The sequence below is a fragment of the Triplophysa rosa genome, linkage group LG2, assembly GCF_024868665.1.
Source record: "Triplophysa rosa linkage group LG2, Trosa_1v2, whole genome shotgun sequence".
In the NCBI taxonomy this organism is placed as follows: domain Eukaryota; kingdom Metazoa; phylum Chordata; class Actinopteri; order Cypriniformes; family Nemacheilidae; genus Triplophysa; species Triplophysa rosa.
Genome location: NC_079891.1, coordinates 35,088,971 through 35,105,622, shown reverse-complemented (window position 1 = coordinate 35,105,622; position 16,652 = coordinate 35,088,971). Strand labels below are relative to the sequence as shown.

The following is a 16,652-nucleotide window of genomic DNA, read 5'->3' as shown; positions in this document are numbered from 1 at the left end:
CTTTCTCTTCACACAACACTTTCTCTTCACGGTTTCTTCCTAGAAAAAATGTTAGTATTGTTTTTGAGTAGAATGCAGTCTAGAGGTAAAATGATCAATGTAAGTACATATGACATAAAGCAATAAAAACAAAAACACCCCACATCTTCTAGTGGCCCCAGGATTTTTAAGGGTCACATACACATTACAGATATATTACAGATGTGAATGATCCTGTTCTGTACACTGAAGTGCTATTATTTATTTATTCGGCGTGTAGTGTACTGAAGTAAACTGACACAATTTAATTCATCATGTGCATTATGTCACTCCAAAAACAGCAGTGTTCACCATAGAGGCCCAACAATGCCCTAGCAACCAACCTATCACATCATACAAACTGCCTAGCAACCACTTAACAACGTTTTAGAAATGGTTAGGTTGTTAATTGATATACCAAAATGAGAACACAATCATAATATGTTTTTTCGATTATTTTCTTTCTGTGACTTACAAAAATATATGAGCGTTGACAGTTTCTTTTGTAACTACGATAACCCACACGTAAAATAATACGAATAAAGGTTAAATAAGTATATACATTTAACCAATGATTGTTTATTCTACATAAGGAATTCTGCTGTCAAAGGCACTCGTTTTATTATCGAAGCGCATTTGTCTCGTGTGAGCCACCGTACTTTCACGATCCGTCCGCTTCATACGCGTACACATGCGCTTTATCAATGATTTTGAAAACGAACATAAAACTTCTATTGTATTATTATTTGTGTCGTTGAAGAACACACACACTGAAGGTATGCTTATATTTTTACTATAATTTGCGCACAGTATGTGTACACAGTGTTTAATGTTTAGTTAGCGCTTGTGCAGTAAAGTACGTTCAGCCGTTGACAGGACGTAACATTTGTTTCATTGTAGACGTTTCGCCACAAGACACGTGTTTTATTTTTTTTCACAATTTTATTTAAACTAACAATAACAGCAGCAGCAGTAGCACTAAACAACAAAACCCCAGTAGCTCATAGTGTTTTTTGTGCCTAGGTTGTTTGTTGTTGTTGTTTTAGGAACACAACCGCATAACCAATTACCTTGAATGTGCTGTGCTTTAAAGTCGCTTTAAATAAAATATGTACTGTATGTTTGCTGTCATCTTCAATGATCTTGTCAAATGTAGACGTTTAGACCGAATATAGGTTGTTTTGTTTGGCGAAACGTCTTTAATAAACAATTATTTGCTGTTATTTGAATGTCCCGTGGCTCAGTGGTTGGAGCATAGCGCTAGCAACTTCAAGGTCACAGGTTCGTCCCAGGGATTGCACGTCCTCAGAAACAAACAAAATGTATAGTATCATGCAAAGTAAGTCACAAAGCGTTTGCCAAATGCATAAATGTAAATGTGATGAGCTGAATAATAGAGAATTTTCCCATACAAGAAAACAACTACACATCTATACAGGACAAAAATAAAAACATTTTTTATGTTTAAATGTATGTTGAAATATTAAATAAGTTCACTTTATTGCTTATAGAAACGTATGTTTAGTTTGTGACATTGTTCAGATATTTTATGAAACTCGTATGTTTGACATGTATGTTAATATTTCTGGGTCTTCTTTTGATGAATGCCGGAGATGGAGATGACACCTAAAATGAAAAAGAAGAAAGAAAGAAGAAACGATTAAATACTTTTTATTTTGTGGTGTACTTTCCCTTTAGTCAAAGTTCGAAATGGCTGAGCTATTAAAGAAATTTTCAGTCTTTTCTTTAACTTAATAAAAGTGGACCATGATGGTACAGTGATGTTGACCTTTTCCTCCAGCTTTTGCCCAGAAGAGTATTTCGAAACGTTCTAATTATTCGAAGGCTTTTACAATTTTTGAAAACAAGTTCAAGACCGCCGTTAATTCTAAAATATAACAACAGAAACGCGCGTGACTGACCGATATTTCTCTGAATTTATACAGTTTTATGTTGGTGTTTTAATTTAAACAATCCCTTTTATGTCTTTTCCAGTGTCAGGTGTTGATGTCTGCGACGCTGCTGTTCCATCATGAGGCAAAGAGACGTCTTTACGCCCACATACAACGCATCCTCATCTTCAGAGCTCAGCATCTCCCATCAAGCAGAGGAGATGGAGAGCCAAAGAGAGAGGAAGAAAAAGAAAGAACAGAGCAGCCATCGAGCACGCTGGTGTACAATCCCTCCGCTTACTACCGGGTCAGAACAGGCCAATCTTCTGCCCCGGGCCGTTTCAATGCAGAGGAGGAACCATACTCCAATCTGCCCTTCAAGCCAGCGTACAGACAGCAAAGTAACCCGTACAGCATTAGCTCCTCCCGACAGCTCTCCAGTGCTAAGAACACGCTGTTAAACCTGGCCTTCAGTAAAGCTGGATCTGACACAGGACCCCCGTCTACCCCACACATCCCCAAAGATCCAAACGTCAAAGGTGAGCCACGCGCCTTTCAGAGATGTCGACCCGAATACGGCAGTATGACGCATGACCCCTCTCATCATTCCTCTGCTATTGACCTCAATGAGGCCTTGTTACTTCTTCATAAAGTCAGTGTTCTCAAAGGCAGCATGGGACCTTCAGACGTCGCTCTTTTCTTGTGTAAACTCGGCCAGTTGCCCAGAGAACGGTCGGCAGTGGTTCGAGGTGACACGCGATTCAACATGTTACTGCGTTACAGCGTGGAATCCCTTCAGTCCTTCACGCTTCCGCAGTTGCTAGACGTGTTGAGGGCCTTCGTGAATTTGGGATTGCCTCATTCCCACAGTCTGTTAGGATTGTTCGAAATAGAGTTCTGCCGCCGAGCAAGTGAGATGGAGCTTCGCCAGTTGCTGCTCGCGGCCGACTTGTGGCGCTGCCTCGGTCGATCCGTTCCTCAATATCTGGAGAGACTCTTTGATAACATCAGTCGATACTTTAACCAGATGGGTTCACCAGAGCTAGTTCAACTTTTATACATTGTGGGAGAAGGCAGGAGATGTCCAGAGGCTTTCATTCAACCCGTTGAATCGTTACTCTTGCGTCACTTAAACCAACTGAAAGCTGAAGAATTGGGTGCTGTTTGCTTGGGCCTCTTCAAATCACAGATCCGCCTCTCCGAGAGAGCGGCGCGCATACTCGTGGACCGTACGCACGCTGTAGTGAAGGACATGAGCGATTTTGCAATAGTGAATGTGATGAAACTGATGCGATTTAGTTATCTGGACCATCTTCCGTGGTTGGAAGCCATGGGATGTGAGATACCGGGACGTGCCCCACAGATGGGCGTTCAAGGCCTCATGCACGTCGTCTTGGCTTGCTCCGCTCTGCATTACAGAGATGATCGAATCCTCCTGGCCGTAGCTGAACGGCTGCCCGATGTCATCACGCACTGCAGAAGTAAAGACGCCGCTAAGATGGTGTGGGCCTTCGGTACGTTAGGCGTCCATCCCAGCCAGTGTCCCAATCTCTATCCCTGTCTCACTGCAGCCTTACGTGAACGTCAGGGGGAATTTCAACGCTTTCCTGAACACCTGCTGACCGGCTTGCTCGGCTTAGCTTTTGTGGGTCAGTTCCCGCATGACTTGGTGAGCCTGGCGTTGAGCACGGAGTTTATTACCAAGGCTTGCGGTTCACAAGAGCTGGAGTTGAAAAAAGACTTATTCACTTTGGATGGATCTGTAGGCCTGGAGTTGCCCATGTGGACGGGTCCGAGACTGAGTCACTCTATGATAACAGAAGTGACGAAAGAGTTGTGGGACTTCGCCCGGTCTGATATTTGCCAAAAGCCTGAAGTTGTCGAGGCTGAAGCCATGTTGCAGAAACTTCTGGGTGGAGAGAGGTTCGTGCGCAAACGCATGATCCTCCCGCATCTGCGCTCTGTTGACCTGGAGGTACATTTGGATCGCAACGATCAACCTCTTCCCGTGTCTCCTGAACACCAGACTCTCTCGAAAGACACGTCGGCTCACGGCTGGGAGGGAAAACTCTCCGGAGTTCCTTTGACTGATGATCTGTTAGCTCAACTCACCAACATCAAAAACGTTCCGGTGCATCCATCTAACACTCCGCTTCAGAGGTGTAAAGTTGAGCCGGTCCATGAGAGAGAGAGCATCTTCAATGTGGGTGTTGACTTGACAGATGACCTTGTGATGGCAATGACCAAGTCTGGGATCAGCTCATCTCAGCGAGACAGATCTAAAGCATCTGTCGTACGTCTCGCTGTTCAAGTGACAAACAGGAATCAGTATTGTTACAGGAGTCATCGGTTGCTGGGTTTGCATGCACTGAAGCGGAGACAGCTCGAGCTGGCCGGGTACAGAGTTGTGGAGCTGCCTCATTGGGAATGGTTTCCACTGCTGCGACGCTCGCATGCGGAGAAACTTGCGTACCTACACTGCAAGATCTTCAGTGACTCCAAAAAATAAACTGGATTTTTATACACAGATTTTGGACGTAAACTTGTAAAAGTTCTCTTGATCAACCTTCAACTCATGTCTTTTCTTAATGTACCAAACCACTGAAATGTTTTATTTAAGTTATGTATCGTTTAGTAATGTCAATCAACTCTACAGTATGCGTAAGTTCTTTTTTTGTAGTTTGAATGTAATGTCAGCTATAAGTTAGTTTGTGCCAAACTCAATATCTTTATTAGTGATGGTCATTTATGTAATGATAATGAATGACACAGTTAAATTCTCTTTTATTGACATTTCTGATTATACAATTATTTTAGAAATATGTGAGGCTTTTAAAGAAGACCTGCAATTACAGTTGTTGCCACATGATTACACCTTATATAGGCTACACATGACATTCATTTCCTATATTGGTATAAAACACTATGTTAAACATTATTGGAATATACTAAACTGCCAATGTTTTTTATAATGTAAAATATGGTATGTTTTGTAAATAATGTTAGAGAAACCGGTAAGATTGCATCATATATAATGTAATTGTTACCAACTCTACGTTGACTTGTAAACAGTGACAAGTGTTTCACTGAATTGAATCATCAGAAGATGAGTCAGAGCATTTGCTTTTCATATTTTGTCTCACCAAACCCTAACTGTATCATTGTGATGTTTAACTTTGTTAAAAGTGTGTTCTAGATTAACCCCAAAAGTGATTTTGCATTCATCTTTAGTCTGCAGACAGATGTTGTCATTTCTACTGATGACCTACAAAACTGCTAGTTTTATGTCTCTTGTTTTACCTTTTTCATTTCACATAATAAAATAATTCTCAAATCAATACAAAGTACTTTTAATTTACTGTGCATTTAATAAGTTAATTGTTAGCAAGTGTATTTTACGTGTCAAACGTATATATAACGTTCCTATGCTTTGGTGAAGTAAAACCTCTTTTTGACACGCCAATAAGTCTATTTGAATCGTTACCTGTAAAACCTTACAAAATATACACTCACAGGAAATAAGAGTTTTATTTTTAAAAAATCGACATTTGATTAAAGAAAGACTGCTCACAATATTACATTTTTGTCCTCGTTACATGCCGCATCTCACCGCCCCTCCCCGTCCAACAACTGGCACGCGCGTCATCCAATCAAATGCTTACAGTTCGCCTCGTCTCGTGACGTTTCCTCCGCCAGTACTTGTGCAAATCAGCGCGAGCCAGCGTGCCTCGCTCCACCAATGAGCTCCTTCCAACGAGCTGGTGTCTGACCAATGATGAGGCTCCACGACGGGGAAGCGGTGAAGGTTTATATACGGCGGCGCAGCTCCATGCGTTTCACTTCACACAGAGAATATTCGAGAAACATTGTGAGACAGACGAAACAGACATTTGGCCTACGCCCTTCACTTCGTTTACTTATTACTTCAAGTTTTAGGTAAGAATTATATCTCATTTAGTTCTTATGACTGGTAGTTTATTTGTTAGATAATAATTTACATATAATACTAGAAAAGCTGTAATAATTTAAACGATATTGGTGGAGTAATGATTATAATATGTTGCTTAGGTTACTAAGAATACGATTATAATAAACCTGGATATGCTTTTATTTTGTAATCTTTGATGACTCGCAACCCGCTACGATGCAGAGATCCGTTACTTAACACTACGTTACTTTAACGTCATTTATCTTCAATATTCATGCGTAGATTTTGATAAGAGCTCAATGTGCTTTACTGTCTTATTATAATAACAGTAATTTTGGACACTTTGAAACATTTGTGAAAACGTGAGGTGATGAGCGCGCACGAGGTTAACTTATTGGTTTCGTCATTGATCAGTAACTTATAGCAGCGTTACATCATCTGTGGAAATACTGCCCTTGTGTTTTTAAAACATTTTCTATACAGAATGCTTTATGTGGGATATTTACAAGCACCTAGTGTCCATTTGTATTACTGCTGTTGGCATTGTTGAATTTTGAATAAAACACTGAATTATATTTATAAACGCATGATTACTAACTCAGTTTTGGCTTGATGATGCGTTTCATGTGATATTGTAGCCGTCCAGACAGTGTGGGATGTTTAATGCATGATGTAACTTGCCCTGACCTTTGACATTGATGCATTTTGTCATGTTACAGAAATCACACAAGGTTTGACAGATCAACACATCAAAATGCGATTGCTTTGCGTGTTTCTGCTGGTGGCCGGCAGCGTGTTTGCTGAAGAGGAAGACAAGAAAGAAAGTGTTGGGACAGTGGTCGGAATAGACCTTGGGACCACCTACTCGTGGTGAGTACTTCATAAGGTCCACCATACCTCAAAATACACCTACATTTCCACTCCTGAAAAATATAGAAAGTCTCAATGTTACAGTACAATTGTGTTAAAACATTAATAAACTTTACTTTGTCTCTTAAATCAATCAGTGTGGGTGTCTTTAAGAATGGCCGTGTTGAGATCATCGCCAATGACCAAGGAAACCGCATCACTCCGTCCTATGTGGCTTTCACCACTGAAGGTGAGCGTCTCATTGGCGATGCTGCCAAGAACCAGCTGACATCCAACCCAGAGAACACTGTTTTCGATGCCAAGCGCTTGATCGGCCGTACTTGGGGCGACTCTGCTGTGCAGCAGGATATTAAATACTTTCCCTTTAAGGTACGTGTGTGCACTAGCTTGTATTTGAATTGTGGTGATGCTGAACACGCATGTTTTGAAAGTGGGATGCTAAACGTCTGTTCTGTGTTATTCTAGGTCATTGAGAAGAAAAACAAACCTCACATCCAGTTAGATATTGGATCTGGCCAAATGAAGACGTTCGCACCAGAGGAGATCTCTGCTATGGTTCTGACTAAGATGAAGGAAACCGCAGAGGCTTATCTGGGGAAGAAGGTAAAGTCTTTACAATACACAAGCAGAATTTGATAGGCAAACCTGCTCTTGTTTGGGTTGCAGTTAAACTTGACGTCTCATCTTTTTGTTTTTGAAGGTCACACATGCTGTGGTCACTGTGCCTGCTTACTTCAATGATGCCCAGCGTCAGGCCACCAAAGATGCTGGTACCATCGCTGGTCTGAACGTCATGAGAATCATCAATGAGCCGTAAGTACAATCGCTCCTGAGTTTTGAAGCATGTCATTTTGCCATCACGAGGTTAATGAACCTCTTGTTGCTTTCGCAGAACCGCTGCTGCTATTGCCTACGGTCTGGACAAAAAGGACGGCGAGAAGAACATCCTGGTGTTTGATCTCGGCGGCGGCACCTTTGACGTGTCCCTCCTGACCATCGACAACGGCGTGTTCGAGGTGGTGGCCACCAACGGAGACACTCACCTCGGTGGAGAAGACTTCGATCAGCGTGTCATGGAGCACTTCATCAAACTGTACAAGAAGAAAACCGGAAAAGATGTGCGCAAGGACAACCGCGCTGTGCAGAAACTGCGCCGTGAGGTGGAGAAAGCCAAGAGAGCACTGTCCGCCCAGCACCAGGCCCGCATCGAGATCGAGTCCTTCTTCGAGGGCGAAGACTTCTCGGAGACCCTGACCCGTGCCAAGTTCGAGGAGCTCAACATGGTGCGAGCATGTTCAAGTATTGCTGCTTCATTCTACCCACTTTTCTAAAGTTGTCAAAAAATAACAAACGCTCTTTTCCCCTTGCAGGATTTGTTCCGCTCCACCATGAAACCAGTTCAGAAAGTTCTGGAAGATTCTGACCTGAAGAAGTCTGAAATTGATGAGATCGTGTTGGTCGGTGGATCCACTCGTATCCCAAAGATCCAGCAGTTGGTGAAGGAGTTGTTCAATGGCAAGGAGCCGTCCAGAGGAATCAACCCTGATGAGGCTGTGGCTTACGGAGCTGCCGTGCAGGCTGGAGTGCTGTCAGGAGAAGAGGACACAGGTGGGTGTTTATTCCGATGCGCTGGACGAGAACCTTCAAATGATTTTTGGGATGGTTTATAACTAAACCTTTTGTTCTACAGGTGATCTTGTGCTTCTGGATGTGTGCCCTCTGACCCTGGGTATCGAGACTGTCGGAGGAGTGATGACCAAACTCATCCCGAGGAACACTGTTGTGCCAACCAAGAAGTCCCAGATCTTCTCCACTGCTTCTGACAACCAGCCGACTGTGACCATCAAAGTTTACGAGGGTAAGCCAATGTCTTCCATCTTCAGTGCATTCATTTTTAAACCAAGTGTCCAAATTCTCACGTTGCTACTCTGCATTCTTTTAGGTGAGCGTCCCCTGACAAAGGACAACCATCTTCTGGGTACCTTTGACCTGACTGGTATCCCCCCGGCCCCTCGAGGCGTTCCTCAGATCGAGGTCACCTTCGAGATCGACGTGAACGGCATCCTTCGAGTCACTGCCGAGGACAAAGGCACCGGCAACAAAAACAAGATCACCATCACCAACGACCAGAACCGCCTGACGCCGGAAGACATCGAGCGCATGGTGAACGAAGCCGAGCGCTTCGCCGATGAGGACAAGAAGCTGAAGGAGCGCATCGACACCCGCAACGAACTGGAGAGTTACGCCTACTCTCTGAAGAACCAGATCGGTGACAAAGAAAAGCTGGGCGGCAAGCTGTCGTCTGAGGATAAGGAGGCCATCGAGAAGGCGGTGGAGGAGAAGATCGAGTGGCTGGAGTCCCACCAGGATGCCGACATTGAAGAATTCCAGTCCAAGAAGAAAGAACTCGAGGAGGTCGTGCAGCCCATCGTGAGCAAGCTGTACGGCAGCGCGGGCGGTCCTCCGCCAGAAGAGGGCGACGATCAGGGTGATAAAGATGAGTTGTAGATTGATTCCATCTTGACTCTTTAAGTTCTCTTGATGCCCTCACCCGCCTCAGATGTGGCACTTGTGTACATACTGGACTTCATGAACATTTTTGTAAGAAAATGTAGAATGTGGGAGAGACATTAAAGCCACGTATCTCTTCTGGAAAGACTTGTGGAGCGTTGGAGAGTTGTTGTTTTTTTTTTCTTCACTCAGGTGGAGATTTAGTCAGCCTGGTTTGAGGCTCGATGCTGCTATTCTCAGGCAGTTCAACGGGGGGTGGGTTCTGTGAGGGGCAGTTTGAGGAGGGAGGGGTAGATGGGGTTTGGGCCCTGGGTAATTGTCATGTAACATATGAATGTTATTTATTTAAAATCTGGCAACTGTAGAAGACATTTCTACTAAAAATACAAAATAAATGTTTCATACAAAATGATCATCTGTCGTTTGTCTCATTCAAATGTGATGTTAAAATGGTGACTGAAATGTTTGTTTAATTTAAAGTCACCATGAAACGGAATTTGCGATTGACTTTTTTGTATCGTGACGTATATCTGAGTGAAATGGGCTTCTGAAATTAGAAAAAAATGAAGGGCGGGGCTTTATTTTGCCCTTCCCTTTTTGATTGGTTGGTTGTAAGTTGGGCCTGCAGGGGAGGGCTAAAAATGCCTGGCCATTGGACAGTCAGTATAGTTCTACCTCTTTTTTGTTGCTGACGTCATGTGGTGAAGAGTTGTTGTTGAGTGGGGGAGAGGAGATTGATGTTTTTGATTAAAGATTACAAGTGCAAATTAATTTTGAAAAAGCAATGGCGTGCACAGATAAATCATTTATAATAATCACTGTGTAAAACACTTGGAATGTTCCTGTTTGATTTCATGGTGACTTTAAAGTCTAAACAATTCATGGTTTTGTCACTATGATTTTATTTATTTAAATACATGGTGGAAAAAAATGCATGTTACAGAAACTCTGAATCTCTTTTCTTTGGTATTTCCAGTTTTCTATTGAACTTTATAAGTCAAATGTCAAAGTGGTATAATAGTAAAAAAATAGGACATCGTTAAACTCGAGACTTTTAAACTTTTGTGATGTACATGAATTCTTTGACTACAGATAAAGCCCAACAAAACTTTGAGAGAAATTTATTGGAAAGCACAACAGCAGTCATGTAACTACTGTAACGAGACAATCTTTGAATATCAAACCCTGAGTGTCCATTCCTCCAAAGACAAAACAAAGATGTGTAACATCAGGTTCAGAGTTTTGAGTTGCGTGTTCTTCATCGTTTCCCGTCTTCACACGCCACGGCACTAAACAAGAGGAATGATCCAATCTGCCGGGAGGAAGATCTCCTTCAAACTTCATCAACGTCCATCGCTGTTTATCTGTCGCAGCAAACACCAATGCATGTTAGTTCTGAATATGATTTCGTTTTAAAGATACTTTGATTTAAAAATAGATTTTAGAAGAAATTGAGTCTTAACCGTATTAGATTTATAATAGAGTAGAATATTAAAAGACAGGCATCTACAACACATTAATAATCGTAGGCATTTCATCCTTGATTTTTTTTAAGAATCATCCAAGAACATGTCTTCTTGAGTATACAAAGTATGAGTACTCGCCACAGTGAAACTTGAACATGGAATTTGTTGCCCCCTCTGATGTCATTCCTCCAAAGATGAAGATGTTTCTATCAAAGGTTACGGATGCGTGGGCTGCCACTCCTGGAGGAATATCTCCTTTAGCTTTCACCTTCTCCCATTTCATAGTTTCTGACAAAAGTGAGAGACGAGAATAACGAAACACTGCAATAATATTCCTGGTGTTCGTGTTAACCAAGAGATAAAGACTCACCGGTGTCCAGCGAGAGCATGTCACTGTAAAACTTCTCTCCTGCCATTCCACCGTGAATGTACAGAACTGTTCCCACCGCTGCGATCACATGTCCGTGGCGTGGAGCGGGAGGTGTCCCTTTGGTCTCTGGCTGCGTCCAGGTGGCACTGACTGCAAACAGAGAAAAATGTTTATGAGCTTCGTGCAATGATGCGTGTCTCTCTCAGATACATTCTCTAAGTGTTTGACCTGTATCAAAAATATGGACTTGAGGATCAGTAACAGGTGTGGCCCCAGCATCCCCTCCTGAGAAAACAAAGAGTCGGTCCCCGATACACGCTGAGTTTGTATGATACGTTCTGGCTGAAGGAGGAGTTCCTTTGACCTGGACCGTCTTCCACAAACCATGTCCTTTAATATCCTCTGTGTGCATTAACACAAAGCACAACGTTATGTTATGTAAACACACATACATGTATTCGGTTCATTATTGAGCGTTTAACAACCTGATGTGTGCAAGATTTGAACGCAGTTGAGGTTTCCGGTCTGATCGGCCCCGGCAAACACACGCGGGGCCTGCGAGTCGCTCTCAGTAACGAAACCACAGTGTTCATAACGCGCCTGCAGCCCGTCCCATCCCGGAATGTCCCATTCGTGAGTATCTGCAAAAGATTACATTTAGTCACCTTTATTTATTTGAAAACGGCACGCAATTAATCCATGTGATTCGTTAGATGTGGTAATTTCAAAAGTGTTTATTGATGGAAGGATTCTCATACATCTGCTGGAGGTCAGACTGAAGTACCTAGATTTATGATGTAAGACTCAGAGAAGCTTCCATTGGGATTGGCCCCACCCACCAATACAATATGTCCCTTGCCCCCATCTTTCGAAGGCAGAAATGTGCATGTGTGACCTACGGAAACACCAGGACCAGCACCTGTGGGCACGAGAACATACCTGTCCACACAAAAAAGAGAGGCAATCATTAAAAATAAACACAAGAATAGATTCACATCACAAAAATATGTGAATACCATTGTCTGTTCTTAGGCGTTTCTTCAGGCTCGAGAATAGGAAGGAGCTCCATCGGCCTGTAAACATTTAAAACATCGGCAGTACCATCAACATCTGCATTTCACGGTGACTTTTAATGTAACACTGTGTGATGACGTCACGGGCGTCTGTTGCATGTTACTTCACATGAGACACGCAAAGGGAACCAAATGTAAACCTGCTCAAAACGATTCATAATAATTACGGATTGACAACTGATTTCATGAAACAAAACGAGCATTGCTCTGTTTCTCTGGACGACAGCTCCGTTGCCATCGTAACATGAAAGCAGAACGTAACGGCGAGAGTCATGACGTCACAAGAGAACTCTCGAGCGCTACTTGGCTATTTCGACGACAGCAAACGTTTATCTTTTACTAACAGATGTAGCTTACCTTTATCAATACATTTATTTATAAATGTTGAACACGGCGCGAGACAGAATAAGTGAGGATACGCATGTCAGCGATGTGAAAACGAGTAATGACAGGCGAAACGGAAATGCTTTCATAATAAAAGTTAGGGGAAATTTAAAATGAAATAATAATAATTAAAAAAAACGCTGCATGCATTACTCAAAAAGACTATATTAATTATTATAACAAATTTTAATATACTATACCAGCGATTAACAAACATTAGACATTAGAACGGCAGCTCTTTGCAACATGCCTTTTACTGAGAAATAAAACATGTACCATGGTAAATTAATATAAATCATCGCACATTTCCCATGTTTTACTTCAACTTAGCTGATGCTAACAGACAATTTCATTTTATTCTTTTATCTCATTCCATTTCAATATTTTATACAAAAGAACAAATCAAATAGTATGGTAATAATCACAAAAAAGGAAAAAAGAACACTTAAAAAAATAGAGCAATAAATAAACATCTTGGACTGATGCTCACCCACAGCGCAGCCCATGACTGTGGACGCACCCAACCCAGCGTTCGAAGCCAAGCCCATAACTCCACCCACGGACGCGACCACGCCTACACCAGCCCCTCTAATATCTCTGACTGAGTTCATACACACATGAAACATCTTGAGATCATCAGACGCATTGGACTTTATATTTCTCCTGGTATTTTTTGACTCTGAGAAAGCATGACATCAAACTCAAACCTGAGCAGCATGAGACGAACTGTCGAACAGCTGAGACTTGAAGCCAGCGTGGAGAGAGTCAAAGTAAGTGTGTGTGTAAATAACATTATATCAATAACACTCACATTTTAATAGACTTTATAACATTCTTCAACGATAGTTTAGTTCAGTTGTATATCTCTTTTTAACAGGACTTCATACAATCGCAAGTCATGCCTCAACATAAACATATATTAAAACATTAAAAGTGCATAATAAATTAAAAAGCGTTAAAAAGTTCCAAAGTGCATAAACACAAATTGCACACGCGTATTTGTATGTGTTTGTATTATAGCCGCATTTGTTTACGCTGGTTTAGTCACTGTTTTTGGTGTTAAAGTATTTGTTTATATCATTTTACTCTGGTTGGAAACTCTGAAAATTCGGACAGTCATAATGAACTGTGTGGTTGTCATATATTTAGACAGAACATGCCAGTGATGTTCACAAAGATCTTAACTTTTGCATTCTTATTAAAAAAGCGAAACGGACAAAACAACACAGAGTTCTTATATATCTTATAGTATACTGTATATCTTCGCAATAACAAAAAATTAATAAATGACCAATGACCTTATAAATTACTTATGAGTATTTGACTGAATTCTGTTAATGCACTAACTGTACTTTGTATCAAACAAATCTTTCCTCCTTTATTTTTACTATTTTTACTTTATTCCACCATACATTTACACTACGTAAAAACACATGCCAATTAGACCACACAACGTGACAGTTTTATTTGTAGCTTTTTTATGGCTTTAGATGCAAATTAGCATTATTTGTTTAAAGGGACACACATGGTGGCAACATGGACAGGTTGTGTTACATCACATGCCCTCATCCCTGTTTCATCTGCATCACGCAGGTTTCTCAGGCCGCGGCTGATCTGCAACAATATTGTCTCCAGAACGCCAGTAAAGATGCTCTTCTGGTGGGGCTGCCGGCTGGTAGTAACCCGTTCAGAGAACCACGCTCATGTGCTGTCCTCTAGACTGAAGGTAGATGTTCTTTAAGTCATGACAAACACACAGCTGACAGTGAAAACTTGCATATTTCATTAGTGATTCCTGTAGGAAATCTGGATTTTTCTGTAACGCTAAATACACAACATTAGTGAATGATAAACTAACAATAAGCAATATAATGTTCTAATGGTTCATGTTAACTAATGCATTAACTCAACAAATATAAGCACATTTTAAAGTCTTACCAGTTTTTCGACTTCTAATATGTAAGTAAACAGGATTTAACTTCACTCATATATGTCAATATGTGTTTTAAAAGTACAATGAGCAAATAAAAACCAGTTTCTGTCAAAATGATCCACTTTAAAACTTGATTTAATTAAAGAAGCAGCATATTTGTCGTGTCTCACCCTCTTCTGTATATAAAAGTAAACGTGTTTAACCAAGATATTCTCAGTGGTCATATGCAGCTGTGTGGGATATTATTTTTAGGTTGACATCCGGCCTGCCGGTCAGGAGGCAGGACTGGTCAGACTCTTGTACCATCAACAGGAAGTTAAAGACATAGAGGAATGGAGTTAGAACAGGAAGTTTTTAGGTTTTGGAATGTGATGCCACCGGGAGATTATGCCTTTTCTATTGTGTATGATGTAATTGTTACCACAGATAAAGCTCGGTGTTGTTTCAAAGATTTACATATTACAACAAAAGACAATGTAAGTGAAAAAGTCATGACGTGGCATTGCTGTAGGGAGCAGACATGAAGATTGAGGAAGCGTCTGGCATACTTCTGCTGTTGACCACGGCGAGTCTGTCTGGGGTTCTCTTCACAGTCACTCAAGTCAGACCATGTTTGGACGCCATACTTAGTTCCACATGATGTGTTGCAATATGTCAGTGTTTTTTCTTAATGGGTTTCGGGAGCGACCTGCTGTCGTGAAGTTGTCTAAAAAGAGTTAACAGTGAAATTAGAGAAATTAATTGAATTGGTTGAATTTTTACAGGAGAGAGGAGATCAATGAAGGAAGCACTCATATTTTGAACGCATCGTGGGATGTTTTGTGCCTGAGAAGAATGTCGTCTATGAAGATGGATGCCTTATATTTAATATATTTCTGTTGTATTTGTTGTGCCACACGTATGTAACTAATATATGTTTATCATTCAGCGTTTGGTTTGTATGTGACAGAATGGTATGAAACTTTGATTCACAGAATGAGTTGATTTTTGTAAGAATCAGAAGATACTCTTTAATTATATATAATGTTAACTGCTGTCCAAGCGTCAAAAAATTAAAAGGCAATAAAAAATATTGGACGAAAAAAAGGTCTTTGTCCCTGTGAACCGTAAGTTGCGATCGTTTTTACTTCTGTATTTTGGCGCATTTCAGAGTGAAATGGAATAGAGGCATTGATGTCACTTTCCCATGTGAACACGCCGGGACACGCTCCCTTGAGTGGTAAAACTAAGGCAAAATGGCTGCATTCAATAGAAGGAACAAAAACCGAGACTAAAACACTCAATTATTTGCTGAAACTACAAGCAGCTGGACTCGACGGTGATCCTTACGACTACCTTATGACTTACAAAGGAATCAGGTGTTCTTAGACATTCAAATGTTGCGCGGAATTGCATTTCCTGATATTTTAACCATTCATTTTGCCCAGTGTTTTACCACTCAAGCAGGCGCGGCATGCTCACGTGGGAAAGTGACGACACGTGCATACCCTCTATTTCAAATGAGAAAAATAGTGGGCGTGGCAGCAGACTGACAGTTGAAGGGGAGGAGCTAATGGATGCTCCGCCCAAGCTGTCTAACATACTGTACGTCATTTAAGATGGATATAGTCACTACAGGACGGAAGTGCATTTTCAGATTTTAACTGAAGATATGAGGGCACATTCATTTCAAAAAGAGAATGACCCACATTGATAAACTATTTACAATAAACGCTGCAATTTTTCATGAAAAAATTGGCATTGTCATTTTAAAATTTCACTGGGACTTTAATAGCCGTTACTGGTTTTGATCTTAGTGACATCAGTTGAATAAAAATGTAATTTCAGAGGTAACGCAAACATTAACATTTTGTGATATTACAAAGATCATTCTTTAAAATTGAGTTAGACCAGGAATGTGTTTAAAACATTGCATCACCCTCTCGATAAATGTGAAGTCTGAAATCAAATGGGTGTTCTGTAAAAACCTGTGTTCAAGTGAAATAAAGAGTCTGAGCTTCCTCTGCTGACTGTCGAAGGGCCGTCAGGAAAAGACCATTTATAAACCGCAGTGGATAAAATTGTCTTAGTAGAATGAGCATAAAAAGACCCTGTTTCTAGAGATAATCACGTCAATCTGGGTGGATACAAAAACCTCAATTATGACTCTGACATGTCAACCCAAGAGTCAAAGGAATCTCTCTCTGTGTCTCTGTCACAATTTTAAT

The 16,652-nt window shown here is 41.2% G+C and overlaps 4 protein-coding genes across 6 annotated transcripts; 3 read left to right on the top strand and 1 right to left on the bottom strand.

The window, feature by feature from the left end:
- The first annotated feature begins 657 nt into the window (after window positions 1–657).
- On the top strand, window positions 658–5,248 carry LOC130545365 (FAST kinase domain-containing protein 5, mitochondrial). 3 transcript variants are annotated; one of them, XM_057319823.1, is made up of 3 exons: window positions 658–794; window positions 1,263–1,357; window positions 2,014–5,248. In XM_057319823.1, exon 3 carries the CDS (start codon window positions 2,026–2,028, stop codon window positions 4,417–4,419), a length of 2,394 nt encoding a protein of 797 aa, XP_057175806.1. In that variant the 5' UTR covers window positions 658–794; window positions 1,263–1,357; window positions 2,014–2,025; the 3' UTR covers window positions 4,420–5,248. The 3 variants fall into 3 exon arrangements, with proteins under 3 accessions (XP_057175806.1, XP_057175791.1, XP_057175800.1); XM_057319808.1 differs by lacking the exon at window positions 1,263–1,357; XM_057319817.1 differs by having other exon boundaries at window positions 1,263–5,248.
- Window positions 5,249–5,712: 464 nt separating this feature from the next.
- On the top strand, window positions 5,713–9,631 carry hspa5 (heat shock protein 5). The gene is made up of 9 exons (XM_057319856.1): window positions 5,713–5,846; window positions 6,558–6,708; window positions 6,846–7,077; window positions 7,174–7,311; window positions 7,409–7,521; window positions 7,601–7,991; window positions 8,079–8,316; window positions 8,399–8,566; window positions 8,651–9,631. Exons 2-9 carry the CDS (start codon window positions 6,593–6,595, stop codon window positions 9,214–9,216), a joined length of 1,962 nt encoding a protein of 653 aa, XP_057175839.1. The 5' UTR covers window positions 5,713–5,846; window positions 6,558–6,592; the 3' UTR covers window positions 9,217–9,631.
- rabepk (Rab9 effector protein with kelch motifs) lies at window positions 9,345–12,615 on the bottom strand. The gene is made up of 8 exons (XM_057319963.1): window positions 12,486–12,615; window positions 12,072–12,128; window positions 11,840–11,994; window positions 11,541–11,696; window positions 11,284–11,457; window positions 11,056–11,205; window positions 10,824–10,973; window positions 9,345–10,583 (listed from the first exon to the last, which is right to left on the bottom strand). Exons 2-8 carry the CDS (start codon window positions 12,122–12,124, stop codon window positions 10,363–10,365), a joined length of 1,059 nt encoding a protein of 352 aa, XP_057175946.1. The 5' UTR covers window positions 12,125–12,128; window positions 12,486–12,615; the 3' UTR covers window positions 9,345–10,362.
- A 398-nt stretch (window positions 12,616–13,013) lies between these two features.
- Window positions 13,014–16,450, top strand: gng10 (guanine nucleotide binding protein (G protein), gamma 10). Its single transcript, XM_057320060.1, has 3 exons — window positions 13,014–13,282; window positions 14,106–14,238; window positions 15,210–16,450. The coding sequence occupies exons 1-2, from the start codon at window positions 13,202–13,204 to the stop codon at window positions 14,229–14,231; spliced, it is 207 nt and encodes a 68-aa protein (XP_057176043.1). The 5' UTR covers window positions 13,014–13,201; the 3' UTR covers window positions 14,232–14,238; window positions 15,210–16,450.
- The last annotated feature ends 202 nt before the right edge of the window (window positions 16,451–16,652 follow it).

Excerpts from the sequence above, each read along its gene's own strand:
- hspa5 (XM_057319856.1), top strand. The coding sequence starts at position 6,593 with ATGCGATTGCTTTGCGTGTTTCTGCTGGTGGCCGGCAGCGTGTTTGCT. Across the intron at positions 6,709-6,845 it reads CTTGGGACCACCTACTCGTG|TGTGGGTGTCTTTAAGAATG; the intron begins GTGAGTACTTCA and ends TAAATCAATCAG. Across the intron at positions 7,522-7,600 it reads ATGAGAATCATCAATGAGCC|AACCGCTGCTGCTATTGCCT; the intron begins GTAAGTACAATC and ends TTGCTTTCGCAG.
- gng10 (XM_057320060.1), top strand. The coding sequence starts at position 13,202 with ATGACATCAAACTCAAACCTGAGCAGCATGAGACGAACTGTCGAACAG. Across the intron at positions 13,283-14,105 it reads CCAGCGTGGAGAGAGTCAAA|GTTTCTCAGGCCGCGGCTGA; the intron begins GTAAGTGTGTGT and ends TGCATCACGCAG.
- LOC130545365 (XM_057319808.1), top strand. The coding sequence starts at position 2,026 with ATGTCTGCGACGCTGCTGTTCCATCATGAGGCAAAGAGACGTCTTTAC.
- rabepk (XM_057319963.1), bottom strand. The coding sequence starts at position 12,124 with ATGGAGCTCCTTCCTATTCTCGAGCCTGAAGAAACGCCTAAGAACAGA. Across the intron at positions 10,974-11,055 it reads CATGCTCTCGCTGGACACCG|AAACTATGAAATGGGAGAAG; the intron begins GTGAGTCTTTAT and ends CACTTTTGTCAG. Across the intron at positions 10,584-10,823 it reads CATGTTCAAGTTTCACTGTG|ATAAACAGCGATGGACGTTG; the intron begins GCGAGTACTCAT and ends TTGCTGCGACAG.